Source organism: Papio anubis, chromosome 5, assembly GCF_008728515.1.
Source record: "Papio anubis isolate 15944 chromosome 5, Panubis1.0, whole genome shotgun sequence".
In the NCBI taxonomy this organism is placed as follows: domain Eukaryota; kingdom Metazoa; phylum Chordata; class Mammalia; order Primates; family Cercopithecidae; genus Papio; species Papio anubis.
In genome coordinates, this window is record NC_044980.1 from 1,010,150 (window position 1) to 1,025,758 (window position 15,609).

The window sequence follows — 15,609 nt, forward strand, 5'->3', positions numbered from 1 at the left end:
CTCCCCCCCGCAGGCCAGGGTCTGGGTGGGCAGGGGCTGGTCTGACTCACAGCACTTGTCAAACGATGGATAAAGATGCAGTGAAGAAACACAGACGTACCCTCACTCTCTGGAAGTTTCTGTGACTGAGGTTTTGGGACTGACATCAATTTTAAATACAAGGGCAGCAGTTTTAAGGACTCAGTGGTGGTGAGGACTCATTGGAAACAAGAAAACGTTTGCCTACTACAGATGTTATGTTTAAATAAGGTCCTGTTTTAAAAGAGCATTTAAAGGAAATCTTTTGATGATGAGGAAAAAGAAAGTGGTAAATCAGGATGGAGTATTGTGCTGAAAATGGAGTTGATTTTCAGGTGAAGGTGTGGGAAGGTGTGGGGAGGTGTGTCTCGGGGAGAAGTGTGGGAAGGTGTGTGAGGCAGTGTGGGAGGTGTGGGAAGGTGTGTGGAATCTCAAAATCTTTTGCCGGGAAATCCTCAAAATCAAGAAAAATCGAGAGAAAAATCTCGAAATCAACGTCAAAATCAAAAAGAAGTCGTCTCAAAAATCACGTCAAAAAATCGCTTGCGGTCAGAAAAATCCTCGAGAGAAAAATCTGGCGCATCAGAAAAATCTCAAAAATCTCAAAATCCGGCAAATCTCGAGAAATCCCGGCGCGAGCGAAAAAATCATCTCAAAATCATCAAAAATCTCCAGCGTCAAAGTGTGGAGAAGGGTGTGTAGTGTGGGGAGAGGGTGTGGGGGAGAGGGTGTGTGTGGAGAAGGGTGTGTAGTGTGGAGAGGGTGTGTGGGGTGCCCTCTCCTCTAGATCAATCCTAGTGTGTCCGATGTTTCCTTCCGCATGCTCCCCACACAGGTGGCTAATCTGGAATCCTGGTCAACCAAGTCTGCAGCCCTGCAGCCCTGCAGCCCACTGCGATGTTTGCTGAGCAGCAGAGACAGGTGAAGAGTTGCTCTGATAACCCCCTAATCGGCTGCAGCTGTAGGTGAAGGAGCAGCTTAGGATAGAAATCAAGATAAGAGCAACAAACCCCGGCTCCCGCGAGAAGCCAGCGGGTGTCCGGCTTGAGGGTGGAGGAAGGCCTGCGCTGCCTGGACGATGACCGACTGTAGCAAATTCACCCCAGGGCTGGGGGTCCACGTCCAGCCAGAACGCAGAACTTGCCGGGGTGCGCTGCTCACACAGGCCCTGTTGTCCCCGCCTTGAGGGTGCTCAGCTCTGCGTGGTATGACTGTGGGCCCTCAGGTGTCCTTGTGCAGGGCTCAGCCTCCCCATCCTCTGCAGCGGGGGCATTCTAAGCAAGTGTCTTGTTTAAAAAACAAAGGTAGTAAAAAGTGGAGTGTGAGGGGTTAACACCCTGGCTCCTCCTTTACTATGGGGGGTCCCTGGCAGCTCCCTCTGTTGAAGGACGCAAGGGGCATCTGTGCTGCTCCCGCAGGGACGTTTCCGGGGCCCCATGTGACTGTGTCCATGTCCGCCCCTCTCACCTCTGAGCTCCTCCCCACTGCACTTGTGGGCGGAGCAGCCCGGGAGACCGTATGTGGGGTTTTCCAACCACAAACCATGGGGGCTCTGGAGTTGATGTGCCCCTCAGCATGGCCACGTGTGCCTTTTTCTCCACTCCTGACCATCAGCTGCCACCCAGAAGTCAGCCAGCCCTGCAGATGGACAATGAGCGCCCAAAGCAGGAAGGAAGGGCTTTGTTGGGGGAGCTTGGTGTAGGTGTCTGCTTCGTCAGGGCCTCAGCTCTTTCGTGGTGACTCCTGTGGGCCGATGTGCTCATCACGGGGCACAGAATGGGACCCCTGCCATTCCTGTCCTCCCTGCAAACCACAGCCAATGTCCAGGCCCCGCCTTTCACTCGAAGCTCAGTCCTTGTTCTGGCCGGGGGATCTGGTGCATCCTGCTGTGTCCAAGGCCCTTGCTATGGTCCCTGGAGTGGTCTCAGGGGCTGCACCGCACCGCAGGGACCTCGGATGGCCCCCGTGTCTCACTGAGCAGACAACCTATTTTCAGTGTGCAAGTGATGAGCAGGAAGCGGCGTCACCCCTAAACCTTGAATTTCTTTGCCAAGCAGGAAGTGGTATCACCCCTAAACCTTGAAGTTCTCCCGTCCTGGGCATCCCAACTACCTCCTTCAGGGTCACAAAGATAGGGAAAGACCCAGAGACTCCAACGTATCCTCCAGGACCTGCAGATGGGCAGAGGCAGAGGCAAGTCCAGCACCCGTGCTATGCACTGGAGACCCAGAGATCAGGCCAGGTGCCTGCATCTGTGCCGGCCATGCCACTGCAGCAGCGCTGTCCCCAGACACCTGGAACCGTCCGCGTGCACAGCCCGTGGCTGCCCTGGCGGAGGTGTCCCATGCACCCCCCTCATCTGATGTCAGTTACGCTCCTACCCCAGGCCAGTGCTGTTGCAAAGCTGGAGTTTGTGCTCAGGCTGATTATCTTGAACTTGGCCGTATGTCCCATGAAGAGAGTCTCTATTATCTGATTCATTAATAAAGGGCCCATTTATGGCTCCCTGGTGAATGGGACCCACTTGTGCCTGGGATCAGCCCTGTCCACTGTGGGCGAGGGAGGGCCCTGTGTGCTGTGAACACAGGGGCCTGGGCAGGAGCAGGGGGCAGGAAAGCAGGGGAGCCCCGGGAGCGCAGCCAGACACAGAGAGCCCTCACCTGCCCCCTGGGAGCCCGCAGGCTGCATTGAGCTCCTAGGCTCTGAGGCTGGGAGTGCAGAGGCGGGGCCCTAGAGGAGGCTGAGCTGGCAGGTGTCATTCCCTCTCCTGGACTGTCTGAGACAGGAGGGCGATGCATGTGAGCACCTGGGGGCTTCATGCCGGAGAGCAGCAGCCTCTGGGGAAGAGCAAGCTCGGGCCCCAGCACTGGGGGGCCCAGAATGGCTGAGCTCCCGGGCACTGGTCCAGGGCTGCCTGCTGACACCTGGTCCCACATGGGGCGGGGCAACTCCTCCATCCTTCCCCCCAAAAATGAAATAGGCCCTAGGGTCGTCTGTAGGTGCAGTCCTCTGATGGTTCCTTCCAGCCCACTCTGAGCCTGCAGGAGGCTGTGCAAACAGGTGTGCTTGTGTGTGGGTGCATGCACGTGTGTGTGTGTTTGCATGCACATGTGAGTTTGTGTCCCTGCCTGAGTGCCTGCATGTATTCCCACACATGTGCCTGTGCACTGCGTGTGTTAGTGTGTATGTGCATGAGAAAATGGGAGAGGGATACGTGGAAACAAAGGGAGAGAGAAGGAGGAGTGTGTGAGTGTGAGTGCATGTGTATCTGTGTGTGTCAGTATGAGTGCATGCATGTGAATGTGTGAGTGTATGTATGAGTGTGAGTGCATGCCTGTGTGTGTGAGTGCATGCATGCCTGTGAGTGTGTGAATGTGAGTGCATGCGTGCCTGTGTCAGTGTGTGAATGTGAGTGCATGCATGCCTGTGAGTGTATGTGTGCCTGTATGTGAGTGCATGCATGCCTGTAAATGTGTGAGTATGAGTGCATGCATGCCTGTGAGTGTGAGTGCGTGCATGCCTGTGAGTGCATGCATGTCTCTGAGTGTGAATGTGAGTGCATGTGTGCTTGTAAGAGTGAATGCATGCATGCCTGTGAGTGTGTGAGTGCATGTGTGCCTGTGAGTGTGAGTGCCTGCATGCCTGTGTGAGTGTGAGTGCATGTGTGCCTGAATGTGAGTGCCTGCATGCCTGTGTGTGTGAGTGCATGCGTGCCTGTGTGACTGCATGTGTGCCTGTGAGTGTGTGAGCATATGCGTGCCTGTGAGTGTGAGTGCATGCATGCATGCCTATGTGTGTGAGTGTGAGTGTGAGTGCATGCATGCATGCCTATGTGTGTGAGGGTGCATGCATGCCTGTGAGTGTGAGTGTATGTGTGCCTGTGAGTGTGTGTGTGAGTGCCTGTGTGCCTGTGAGTGCATGTGTGCCTGTGAGTGTGAGTGCATGCGTGCCTGTGAGTGTGAGTGCATGCGTGCCTGTGAGTGTGTGAGTACATGCGTGTCTGTGTGAGTGTGAGTGTGTGTGTGTGCATCTGTTCAAGGGGATGTGCACATACAGACAGTGAGAAAAGGCGTCCTCTGCAACTCCAACCTCCCTGGTGGCCAAAGGGGCTGGGGCTGCTGCCTTGTCCAGCTCTCTCCTGCCCACTCCTCTGTGCCTCTCCCCGTCCTGCCATCTGCCCTGGGAGACAGCAACTGCGCCTGGGGACCTTGAAAACTAAGGAGCACTTCGCCCTTCCCGGTGCCTTCGGATGCAGAATCTCACCTCACTCCCTTCAGCTGGGCCACCCTAAGAGCAGCACAGAGCCTGCAGGGGCCCCTGGCCCGTCACCCGTGGTGTGGTCAGGAGGCCCGAGACGCACCTGGCTCCGTGCTGGTGCCCTGTGTCTCCTCTGACCACACACCGATCTGGTGCTCAGGAAGGCAGGGCACACACTGACGAAGCCACAGGAGAGTGAGACCTGCCCAAGGGCACCCGCATGCCAACACACATAGTGGTCTCTGTTTCGTTGTGACCACGGACACCCCCAAATTTATTAGCTTAGCTCTGAGGCTTCCTGACACAAAAACGTAACAGGTTTCTCCTTGCCACATCCAGTTAGGTGCCTACGGGGTGTTAAATATCACAAGATCACGAGGTCAGGAGATCAAGACCATCCTGGCTAACATGGTGAAACCCCGTCTCTACTAAAAAATACAAAAAACTAGCCGGGCGAGGTGGCGGGCGCCTATAGTCCCAGCTACTCCGGAGGCTGAGGCAGGAGAATGGCGTAAACTCGGGAGGCGGAGCTTACAGTGAACTAAGATCCAGGCACTGCACTCCAGCCTGGGCAACAGAGCGAGACTCCGTCTCAAAAAAAAAAAAAAAAAAAAAAATCACAAGAAAGCAACCTTTCCTCTGTCTTTTTGCTCCTTCTAACTTCACGCAAGTGGATTATTGGATATTTTCTTTCAACCTCTCGCTACCCCATGCCAGGGGAACCTCACCCATTTGAGTCAGCCACCTCTGCCTGCTGCAGCAGCCCTGACTGGGGGCCTGGGCTCACTCCAGGGGCTGTAGCCAAGTGTTTCCTCCTGGAGACCTGAGCCGGCCCAGGCCCCCTTCCAAGTCTGCCCATTCCTTAGATGCCTTTCCTTTGCTCTAGAGTCTCCTTAAGGCTCCCTCCAGCCCTGTCACTGGATGGCAATTGTCTACACCACAGACTGTTCCACAGGCAAGCAAGTTGATGCTAACCCCACCTACAGGATCTCCCCAACTCCAGCCCACATGACTTCCTCGGGGCCCCTGTCTCCCCTCATCGCCGTGCTCCAGTTAAAGTAAGCCTTGTCCTTCCCAGTGGCCTGGCCCCTGCTCTGGGCTCCGCCCACCCCCCACCCTTGGATGACCTCCCTCCTCTTGCTCTGTTGGTCGAAATCTTACCTGACCACCAAGACTCAAGCCTGGGGCCATCTGCAGTGCCGCCCTGCTCACCACAGCCCGGGGCATGGTTTCAGCAAGGACTAGTGGGGGTGGGTGGGAATGACACAAAGGCAGGGCCTGTGTGGTGTGCTTGACTGGCTCCGGTTTCCTGGAAATGCTTCCAGAATCCCACAGGGACGTTCTGGTGCTCCTGCCAGCCTGGAGGTCGTATCCTTAGCACACCCTGCCCTGCTGCCTGCTGGGCCAGGGGCAGGGACAGCTCAGCCTTGCTCAGGGGCTGGACCAGCACCTGCAGGCCCTGGATAGAGCCCAGAGAAGGAAGGACATGGTCCAGCGGAAATGGGGCCTCACACACACGCAGATGCACACATAGGGTTCATCTGCTCTATCCTTTGCCGGCCTGAGGATGCTAAACATGTTATGAACACGCATCTTAAAATCATGCAATGCGCTGAAAAACAAGGACTTAAAATGAGCTCAGCTGATGTCCTTGCCAGGACACCACTCCTCTTTGGAAGGTCCCACCTCTCCACCTATCATTGTCATTAATGATTTCTCCATGAGCTGACGGTCTGTCATCATGTGGCCAATGCTTCTGAGTCCAGGTCTGCGCCAGAGCAGTGAGTGGAAATCCGACGGGGGCCTTGAAATGACCACGTCACTGTCGCAAAGACAGAAGGAGCAAGGGGTGCTCTGAGCTGCCTGAGCGTCTCACCTGGGGAGAGTTCAGACAGAACTTAGAAAACCCTTCATCCTTCCATTCAATTATTTGGGCATTTGGTGCCTTCCTACACTTTGGAGGGTTCAGTTCAAATCATGAAGGCTTTTAGAGAGAGGCAGCTGCCTCCAGAACCCACTCTTGGTTTTTTGATGTTGTTGGAAGGAGCAGTGGCTCTCAGGGACTCCCCCTTCTAAAAGCCCAGAGCAGGTCTGGCCGATGCCCAGGAATCTTTGGGGAAAGTCCACTTCCTTCCTTCCCTAGCAGGAAACTGGAGCGAAAGCTGCTGCTCAGGGCTGGGCCAATGGGCAGAGTTCGGGCTCAGTGGGAGAGCTCCGGTGCCTGCTCCCTCCCGCGCCTGCTCTGGTGTCCTGCAGGATCCCGCCTCCAGAATCCTCTTGGGAAAAGACCTTTTGCTCCCAAGTATTTCTTCATAAAGCTGAGGCCCTGCATCTTGGAAGACGGTGCCCCTGCCACCTACCACTAGGTCTCTCCTCCCGTTAGTCTCCCCTTCTCCCCTGGCCTCTCCCCATCTGTCCCCTCTCCCCCTCAAATTGCCCTCCCCTCCCCCACTTCTCCTTCCCTCTGCCCCACTGTTCAAGGTCCCTTCCAGCTGGGACTTCCCCAGGGGTAAATTAAAGGGTGTGGTGGTTCCGTCTCTGGGCCTGGCTGCCCTTCACAGCATGACCCTGGGTAAAGGGCTTTCTGGTTCCCTCCGTTTGGTGGCTCCAATGGGAAAAAATTCCCAGGTGGGCATCACCTCCATGGAGGTGACAGTAGGAAAGGGATGTGACTGCTCCTAGAGCAAGGGTTTCCCTAGAGGGACCCCAAAAAGCTGGCAAGAAGGTGGCAAGGGTAAGGAGGTGGTGGGGAGCCCCTGCCTCAATCACACCAAGTGGAGGGGTTCAGGGCAGCTCCCAGCTTCTCTGTTGTTAACTGTTTCCCCTGCCCCACCCCTACTTCACCCTCTCCCGTCTGCTCTGTCCCCATGCTAGAGGCCTGGGAGCAAGGCCTGAACCCAGTAAGAGACCACTGTGGGGGTGCCTAGGTAATGGAGAAACTGTGGGCCAGCGAGATGTCCATGGGTGGGGGGTGGGGCTCAATTTCCCTTAATCTGCCATTCCTCTGATAGGGCAGGTTGCCCATCTACCAGGAAACCTGCAGGGTCCTTGCACCGGGAGGGGATGGAGCAGCGGGGACCTGGCTACTTCTCTGCCTTCTGCTATTCCCTTTATGGGGGGCAGGGGGAGAGGCAGGGAGGAAGAGAGACAGATTATTCTAGACAGACAGTAAGGGAGAGGGGGAGAAAGAAGAGAGGGAGAGAGGGGAGCAGAGTGGAGTTGGGGGGAGACGGTGAGGGACTGAGAGAGGGAGACCGGGATGGGAAGAGAGCGGAGGCCGGGCTGTCTCAGCAGCAGGCGTGCCCAGGGAAACGCAGGTGGCATACATCGCATGCATAATCTCAGGAGACGGCCACTTTAAATCTTAATTGGTTGCCTTTTAAATATCATTTAAGGGCTGGCTTCCCTGCCTCTCTCTGTAGTTAAGAAGGTGTCGTGTCAAACTCTATTACCTTGCTGGACGTCTCTCCCTTAAGTTAAAAAAAAAAAAAAAAAGGAAAAGAAAAAAGAAAAAAAAAATGGAATCATCAGCCGCGGTTTGAGAGGTCGATAAAGCTTTTAGATTTGGAGACGTTTTCCGGGAGCCCATTTCCTGCGGCTAAGAGTTGTTAATGGAGCTTAAGGAATTATCTTAGGCCGGGCGGCAGGGAGAGCCGTATATTTCCCGCGCCTGTTCCCTTGTCGAGCCTGAATATGCTGCTGTCAGACTCGCTTAATGAAAAGTAACGCACCGCTGATTACAGTTTTATTTGGGCTCTATGTAAAGAGCGCCGTTAATTTAGCATCCCCTCCTTGGTGTGTTTGAATTCGCCACGCCTGAATAACTGAGCGCGCCGGCCCTGCCGGCCTCCCGGCGCCTTCCCAGCCCTTCGCTGACAATCTCCCTGGGAGCAAAGTCGCCCGCCCCGACCCTTCCCTGTCACGCCCCCGCCCCACTGACAGCGACCTCCCTGGCGCGTCCACTCAGACACCTAAAATTCACCCCCTCCGGGTCACCTCTTTGCAGACGCCCCCACCCCCACCCGCGCCCCGACTTCGGGATAGACCTGCCGGACACCTCCCCGCCCCACAAGATCAGCCAGAGGGTGTCTGGGGGTGCCTAAGGCAAACCTGCCGGACTGTGCCCCAAGGGAAGGGTTTGGGGGAAGAGCCCAGCTCCAGCGAGGGGGTGCCATTTCCTGCGCTTCCCCTTGGAATGTGGCTGAATCGGCCTCCCCACCTGACGTCTTTATTTCACACAATCTCGCAGCTTATTCAAATAAGCCCGCTTTGTCAGCCAGTTCCACCAAGATCCGGGGGCTCCAGGGAGACGGCATTTCGATGGCCAGGGCCATGGGGAGGGGCTGGGGTACCGAGGGCAGCAAGCTTGGCTGGCGGCAGGAGCCCTGGGTCCTCCCCAGGAGAGAGACCCAGAGTCCAGACCAAGTCCGACCCGCCAACCTGCGCCACCCACGCGCGCTCTGGGGGCTGCAGAGCCCCGCCAGGCTGCCCACAGCCGGGAGCGTAAGGCCAGGGTCCAAGCCTGGATTTTCAGAGTCCGCAGACCCTACCCCGCCTATCTGCGACGCAAGGCGAAACCTTGCTTTTGCGGAAAATGCCTGGCTTTGTCTAGGGCTGGGGTAGGGGCGCCTGGGCAGCCGCCCTCCGCCACATTAAAATTCCTGGCGCCCCAGTCTAGGGCCTCAACGCTCTCCCCCGAGACTCCACTTTCGCTATTACTGTCAAGTACCCTTGACTCTTTATTTTTGCCCTTTTATCTATTACAACTAATTCGAGTTCTTTTGCCCTTTTCAGTCTAAGACGTGGGCTTTCTGCAAAGCCTCCCCCTGCCAGCGAGCTCTCGGAGCGCGGAGCCTTTAGAAATTGAGGGGTTTACTGTCAAAATGAAAATTTCACTTCAAATTATCTTGGCTGATGCTCGCTCGCCAGGCCGGGGGCTCCCGCCGCAGCCTTTTGACAGGCACATCAGCGGCGAGCTTCCGAACCTCGATAATATCATCTCGAGCGCGAAAGTCAATACGGTGACAGCGCGCGGCCGGATACAATCCAATTACGCGCGGCTGCCCGGGCGGGCCTGGGGCTCGGGGTCCGGCGGCCAAGGTTCCCCCTCAGGGCCCGGTCCAGGTTCTGCTGCCAAGGTTCAGGGCAGGCCCCACCACGCGGGGGACCTTGGTGGCCCAGGGGTCCCGGTTCCTCTCCCTCGGAGGCGCGAACTCTCTCCAGCGCTCCTGTAAGGCCCCTGGGGCCCCCCTTCCAGGGCACCAGGTCCGCCCGGGGCCTTTCCCGGGGTTAGGACCCCACGAGGCCGCAGTCCGGGCCCGTTCAGCCCCAGGCTCCCAGAGGAAAGCCCAGCCTTAGTGAGTCCCTCGAAGGCCGCCCGCCTGCAAGACAGTCCAGCGTCTCCGGCTGGCGTCTCCGGCTATCCGGCTATCCGGCTATCCTGTCCCAGGCAAGGGCCTGTGATCGCCTCCTCGCCGCCCCCGGGCCGCTCCCATAGTCTTTGGGACACCTGGGCCTTTGATGAGCCCAGGCGGGCTTCGGGCGGAAGGTTGGGGGGGAGTGGGGGGCGAGAGGAGGAGCCTCAAGCCGGCCAGGCGCCTGCTGGGGATGCGGAGCCGCCGCCGCCGCTGCCGCGGAGATGGGGAGGGGAGCCGGGGTTTCTGAGCGTAGCCACGGCTCAGCGGGGCACCCTTAGCTCCGGATCGCTCCGCGGGTTCCTTCCACACTCCCTTCCCGCCCTGCCCCGAGGCCCTTCCTCCCAGTCCCGCCTCCGGTCGGCGGCCTATGAAGCTCTGAGCATTTGCCCCCGCGGAGCCGCGGCTCGCCAGCTTTCCGAGCAGAGCAGATTGCGGAGCTGCGGGTCCCCGGAAAGAGGAGAGCCGAGGTTAGGAGGCGACGGAGACGGCAGAGGGGTGGAGGCCGCCCAAACTCCTGCTTAGGATGGGCAGAGGCCACTAACAGAGAAAAGCAACGATGGGCTCCCACGCCCCCCGCCCACCCCAGGACACGGTTCTGCGAATTTAGAAAGTTTAAAATCTAATCAAAGAAATCTCTATTTTTTCAAACTTCTGGAGCTGGGTGACGGAAAGTATGAGTTTTGGGTCTCACACCCACTTCTATTAGGGAGCTCAGCAGAACCGTCAAACTCTACAGCCACGGTTCTTTTAAAAGTGGCTTGAAGTCTTGGGTTGAGCCAGCTGCTTTTGGGGAGTGGAGTCTGGGTCTGTTCCTGCTCCCCACTCCTTCCCTCCCGGATTAGCATGGCTTTCCCTCGGAAATTCTCAACTCCCCTGGTTTTAAATGTGTTCATTTTGCAATACAAACACCGTCACTCGGTTTTATTGGTTTTGTTATATTAGCCTCTGAAGCAGGCAATTACTGGTGTGAACATACATCTTAAAAAGCATCATATTATGGAGTCAAGAGTGTGCAAGAGTCAACTCAGTGCAAGTGCTGTTGGTGAGCATTATGTGCTGAGGATGAAATCGGAGGCCTGACAGGCCCAGGAGGCCTCACAACCAACATCGCATGCCTCACGCCCAGGGACAGCAGACCACGCTTCAGAACGGAACCGCCTTCTCCATGTAAACTTTTGACGTAAACTTTACGCTTCAGGGTGGCTGGCCTCTTCTGCTCCTAGAGCCTCTCCTTCCGCGTCCCAAATTTGAGAATGGCCCAGCCGGGCTCGGGCTCAGGCCCAGGCGGTGGACGCCCTGGCGTGGCAGCCCCGGGCTTGTCCATGTTCCCAGGAGTCCGAGTTCAGAAACTCCCTCTCCGGGGGGTTGGCGGCTTCCCGGTGGCCGCGCTAGTCGTCCTCTGGAAGCTCAGTAAAAAAAGAGTCGGCGCCGTCCGCCTGAGCGCGGCTTCCCCACTGGGCTCGGGGCCCGCTCGCATCAGGCGCAGAAGGGTTTGCCGCCGGCCTTGGGCAGGGCGAGCAGCTCCCTGGCGGCGCCCGCAGCCGGGGCGTCCTGGGGCGCGGCAGGCGGAAAGGCGCGGGCCAGGGGTGCAGTCAGCACGTTCGCGCCCGCCCCCAGCGAGCGTCCCAGAGGCCCAGGGTCCAGGAGGGCGCCCTTGGCGGTGGCCCAGGCCTGGTTCAAAGTGCTGTGCCTGAGGATGGGGTCGTGGAAGACCCCGTCCACCCAGTTTCTGAGACTGGTTACCGGGGAGTCCTGGTGCCTGTCCAGGGCACCAGAGCGGGCAGGGGCCACCGACGGGGACGTGGCGGACGCGGAGGACACAGCTGCAGGGGCAGCGGGACCCTGGCGCTTGAGCATGCACGACGGAAACTCAGTCTGACTCAGGGCGGTGGCGGCGGCGGCGGTGGCCGTGTGGGCCAGGGACCAGATGCGCGGCTTAGCCTCCAGGCCTGCCGACGCCCCCGCCGGCCCAAACCCCAGCTTGGCCTCGCAGACCTGTGGGCTGCCCTCTGCGCCTGGCAGTGGCTCCGGCCCGGCCGCCGCGCTGCGGAGACAGCTCCGGGCCCTCTCCAGGTCCTCGTCCAGAGCAGCTCCGCCACCCGCGGCCAGAGGCATCCGGAGCGCGCCTGAGGCCTCCTTGACCCGGTCGTCGGGCGCGGCGGGGACGCGCTCCAGACCGCTGTCCAGGGACTGGAAGGGCGGCTTCAGGTCGCACCCCGGGGGATCTGCTTCCAGCGGGTCGAAGTCATCCAAGTCACTAAGCTCCAGCTCCTTCTCCTCTTTGCCCACGGGCTCTGCGGGAGAGAATGCGTGGCCAGTGGAGGGAGAGGGGTGGCAGGTGAATCAGACCCCCCGTCTCTGTTCACCATTATGAGGCCTGATCCTGACGCTAGGAAAAGCACTCGGAGCCTTTCTTCGAGTCTCCCATTTCCTCCAGAGGCCACGAGGCCACCAACTGGCAACACAGGGGCCTCCAATGGGGGAGGGAGCCGTCTAATTTTTTTTTTTTTTGAGACGGTGTCTTGCTGTAGTCCAGGCTTGAGTGCAGTGGCGCGGTCTCGGCTCACTGCAAGCTCCGCCTCCAGGGTTCACGCCATTCTCCTGCCTCAACCTCCCGAGTAGCTGGGACGACAGGCGCCCACCACCACTCCTGGCTAATTTTTTGTATTTTTAGTAGAGAGGAGGTTTCACCATGTTAGCCAGGGTGGTCTCGATCTCCTGACCTCGTGATTCACCCGCCTCTACCTCCCAAAGTGCTGGGATTACAGGCCTGAGCCGCCGCACCCGGCCTGATATTTTTAAACGTGATTTGAATTTCTTTAAATGCTCAGGGGTCACCACCACAGTCCACACATTGGTAGCATGAGGCGGAACCGGTTTGCACGGTGACCTCCTAGGCATGGGGCTCCGTGTTTGGGACCCCCAAGAAGTCCTAGAACTGCAGAGAAGGCAAAGGAAGGTCCCAGCCTGCCCCCCAGGGCTTCAGCCCCCAGAGACAACCTCCCAACCCACCTGCGTTCTTGGAGTTCTTTAGGGGCTCCTCCCGCGCCTCTTCCTCGCCCCCCTCCTCCTCCTCGCCCTCCGTGTAGGGCCGCTTCTCGTCTGCGCACTTGTTCCGCGGTGGCCACGTCATCTTGTTCTCCTTCTTGAGGCGCCGGCGCGCGTTGGCAAACCAGGTGGAGACCTGCGTGAGGGTCATCTTGGTGATGATGGCCAGCATGATCTTCTCGCCCTTGGTGGGGTAGGGGTTCTTGCGGTGCTCCTGCAGCCAGGCCTTGAGCGTGCTGGTGGTCTCGCGCGTGGCGTTCTTGCGCCGCGTGCCGCTGTCCATGGTTCCATACCTGGAGACAGGCTCTGCAATGGGCTCAGGCTGGGCCCTCTGGGCCCCGGGCATCGCGGGCATAGGGGAGGGGGTCGGCCAGGGGCACGCCAGGATGGGCTTTGCTTCCCCGTCGGGGTTGTGGTCATGGTCATAAGGCCTAGGTAGGACCCAAGCCCCAACCGGGTACCGCTGCCCACTGGCACTTGTCTTCTGTGGCCAAAGGGCAAATATCATATTTGACTAAACTTACAGGGAGCCTGGACTCCTTCCGAAGACAGAGAGGTCCAGGCCAATTCCTTTATGGGGATGACCGCCTACCCCTTTGATCCCCAAACCATAAAAAGGTGTAGACATGCGAGCCCATACCCGGATATGTAACACCTGTGGCAGGAAGGGTCATTACTGCCCAGGAGGAGAAAGCACCCAAGGGGCCTAAGTATACTTTCTTTGGATAAATTTTTAATGGTTGCATCGAGGAAGGTGGGGCATGCTGTTTAAAAGTGGGCCAGGAGAGCCAGGAGGGCCACCAGGGGCTCCCCGCTGTTCCCACTGTAGGGGCAGTGTGCACACTCGGAAGGAGGTGCCCAGAGTTTGCAGAGCCGGCTGCCCCGTGAACTAGGCCTTCCAGATTCGACTTCCCTGAAAGCTGCCACACATCGAGGACTTCTGGGGCCCAACAACGTAGGGGATGGGGGAGACTGGGGAGCATTTTAACCGTGGCTGTGCAGGAGCAGGTTCGACAGGAGGCTGGACCCCATAGACCACAGAGTCAGGTCACCCCTGACCTAGGAGTGTCTCTCTTCCTGCCTCCCGCCTTCCAGAAAGGGGGCGTGATGGTAGAGGGGAGTTGGTGGCTGACAGTGCAGAGGGCCCGTGGGGCTAGCGCTGGTTAGGAGGGGTGGGTCCTCACCTGTCATAGGGGTATTGGCCCAGAGCCGGCTCATAAGGGTAGTAGGCTGCTGGCGCCAGGCCCGCATGCGCAGATCCCGAACCGTCCTTGGAGTCAAAGCTGTTCTGTAGGAGCCAAGGATCTGGGGTCGCAGTTTCTGGGGAGGCGACCCCGCTCCAGCCTCTCTCCTAGGAGCCCCCCAACTCCCAAAGGCTTGGCACGGATACCCGGGCAGCCCTATTTAAAGCAAGGGAGCTGATTTCCCCCTTGCTTTAAAACCTGATCTCCCAAACGTGAAGTAGGGATGCTCTAAGTTGCCGAAGCAGTGTGTGGTGGGCGTGGGGCGGGGGGGAAGGTGGGTGTGGAGTAGAAGGAAGGTGGAGGGAAGCGAGAAAGAACTGGGGGCCGGCAATAGGGGGCAGCTGGGAGGAGCGGGGATTGGAACGGCTGGGGGTGCCCTGGGGAGGTACTCAAAGGGGGAGGAAAAAGGGGTGGGGAAAGGGGAGGGACTGCTGAGGGAGGGGATGGAAGCCAGGAGGGGAGGAGGGAGGAGATAAATGGGAGGAGCAAGGGTGGGGGAGGAGCAAGGAGGGGAGGAACAAGGAGGGGGAGGAAGGAGGAGGGGGGCGAAAGCAGGGGAGAGGGAGGAAGAGGGAAATAGGAGGAGTGAGTCAGAGAGGGGCTGGGAGGACAGGAAGAGGGAGGCCAGGAGCGTGAAGGAGGCGGGGAGAGGAGAATGGGGTCGTGGAATGAGGGAGGGAAATCTACCAGCAGGGAAGAAGCGGGGAACACACGCAGACCGAATCTGCCAGCTGACGAGGATTTAGCAGAGAACCAAAAAAGAGAAACGCAGTGGCCACCTGCCAGGTCACCCCGTCCCAGTGGGTGGGAGTGGGGTTCTGAGGGTCCCGGCTGGGAGGCGCAAAGTTGAAGGGAGCCAAGGTGAGCGCCTCCCCGCTGTGACAGTCTGGGGACCGGACTGGTGCGCCTACTGGGGGAAAAGTGGGCTTGGCAAATCGAGGGCCAGGGGCAGGGCAAGGGCTAGGGATGCCCCCCTTACCAGCGAGTAGAAGGCGGACGCCTCTGAGCCGTAGGTCACGTAGTTGCCATAGCCCTGCGATCCGCCATAGGGACCCCCGTAGACGCCCAGCGCCGCAGCCGAGTTGAGCTCGTGGCGCGCGGTGGCCAGCAGCCGGCTCTCGTAGACCGGGCAGTAGACCGGCGCTTGGGCCGAGGCGGCGGGCCCGGAGTCAGCCAGCGTGCGGCCACTGGACTCGCAGCACGTGCTCAGGGAGTTGGTGGCCATCAAGAACTGCAGAGAGAGGCCGCGAGGAAGGGCGGGAAACCGGGCTGCAGGTTGGAGCCCTGGGCCTTGACAATCCCGTGCGCCGCCCACGAGGGCGTGCCCCGAGTCCCCAGGGGCCTCCCGTAGTCCACACCAGGCCGCTCGCCCCTTTTCACTAGCTTGCGCGCGTCTGGCCTCCTCCACCACGTGGGGCCCAGCCGAGCACCGACACTTCCCAGGAGGATTTCCAAGTCATCTGACGCCATTTGCCCGCCAAGCCTCCTTCCCTAAGGGCTCCTTGGGGTCCTAGGACTCCCCTGGGGCACAGCCTGGGCCTTGTGGGTCAAACACCAGGGAACCTGGGCCTGGCCCGTCGGATCTTCTTAGCGCCTCGGTCTTCCCCCGGGTGTTTGGGGAGCAG

The 15,609-nt window shown here is 58.9% G+C and overlaps 1 protein-coding gene across 1 annotated transcript; it reads right to left on the reverse strand.

Moving 5' to 3' along the window:
- Nucleotides 1-10,611: 10,611 nt before the first annotated feature.
- Nucleotides 10,612-15,543, reverse strand: IRX4 (iroquois homeobox 4). Its single transcript, XM_021939219.2, has 5 exons — nucleotides 14,964-15,543; nucleotides 13,926-14,028; nucleotides 13,265-13,343; nucleotides 12,705-13,033; nucleotides 10,612-11,986 (listed from the first exon to the last, which is right to left on the reverse strand). The coding sequence occupies exons 1-5, from the start codon at nucleotides 15,207-15,209 to the stop codon at nucleotides 11,169-11,171; spliced, it is 1,575 nt and encodes a 524-aa protein (XP_021794911.1). The 5' UTR covers nucleotides 15,210-15,543; the 3' UTR covers nucleotides 10,612-11,168.
- Nucleotides 15,544-15,609: the final 66 nt, after the last annotated feature.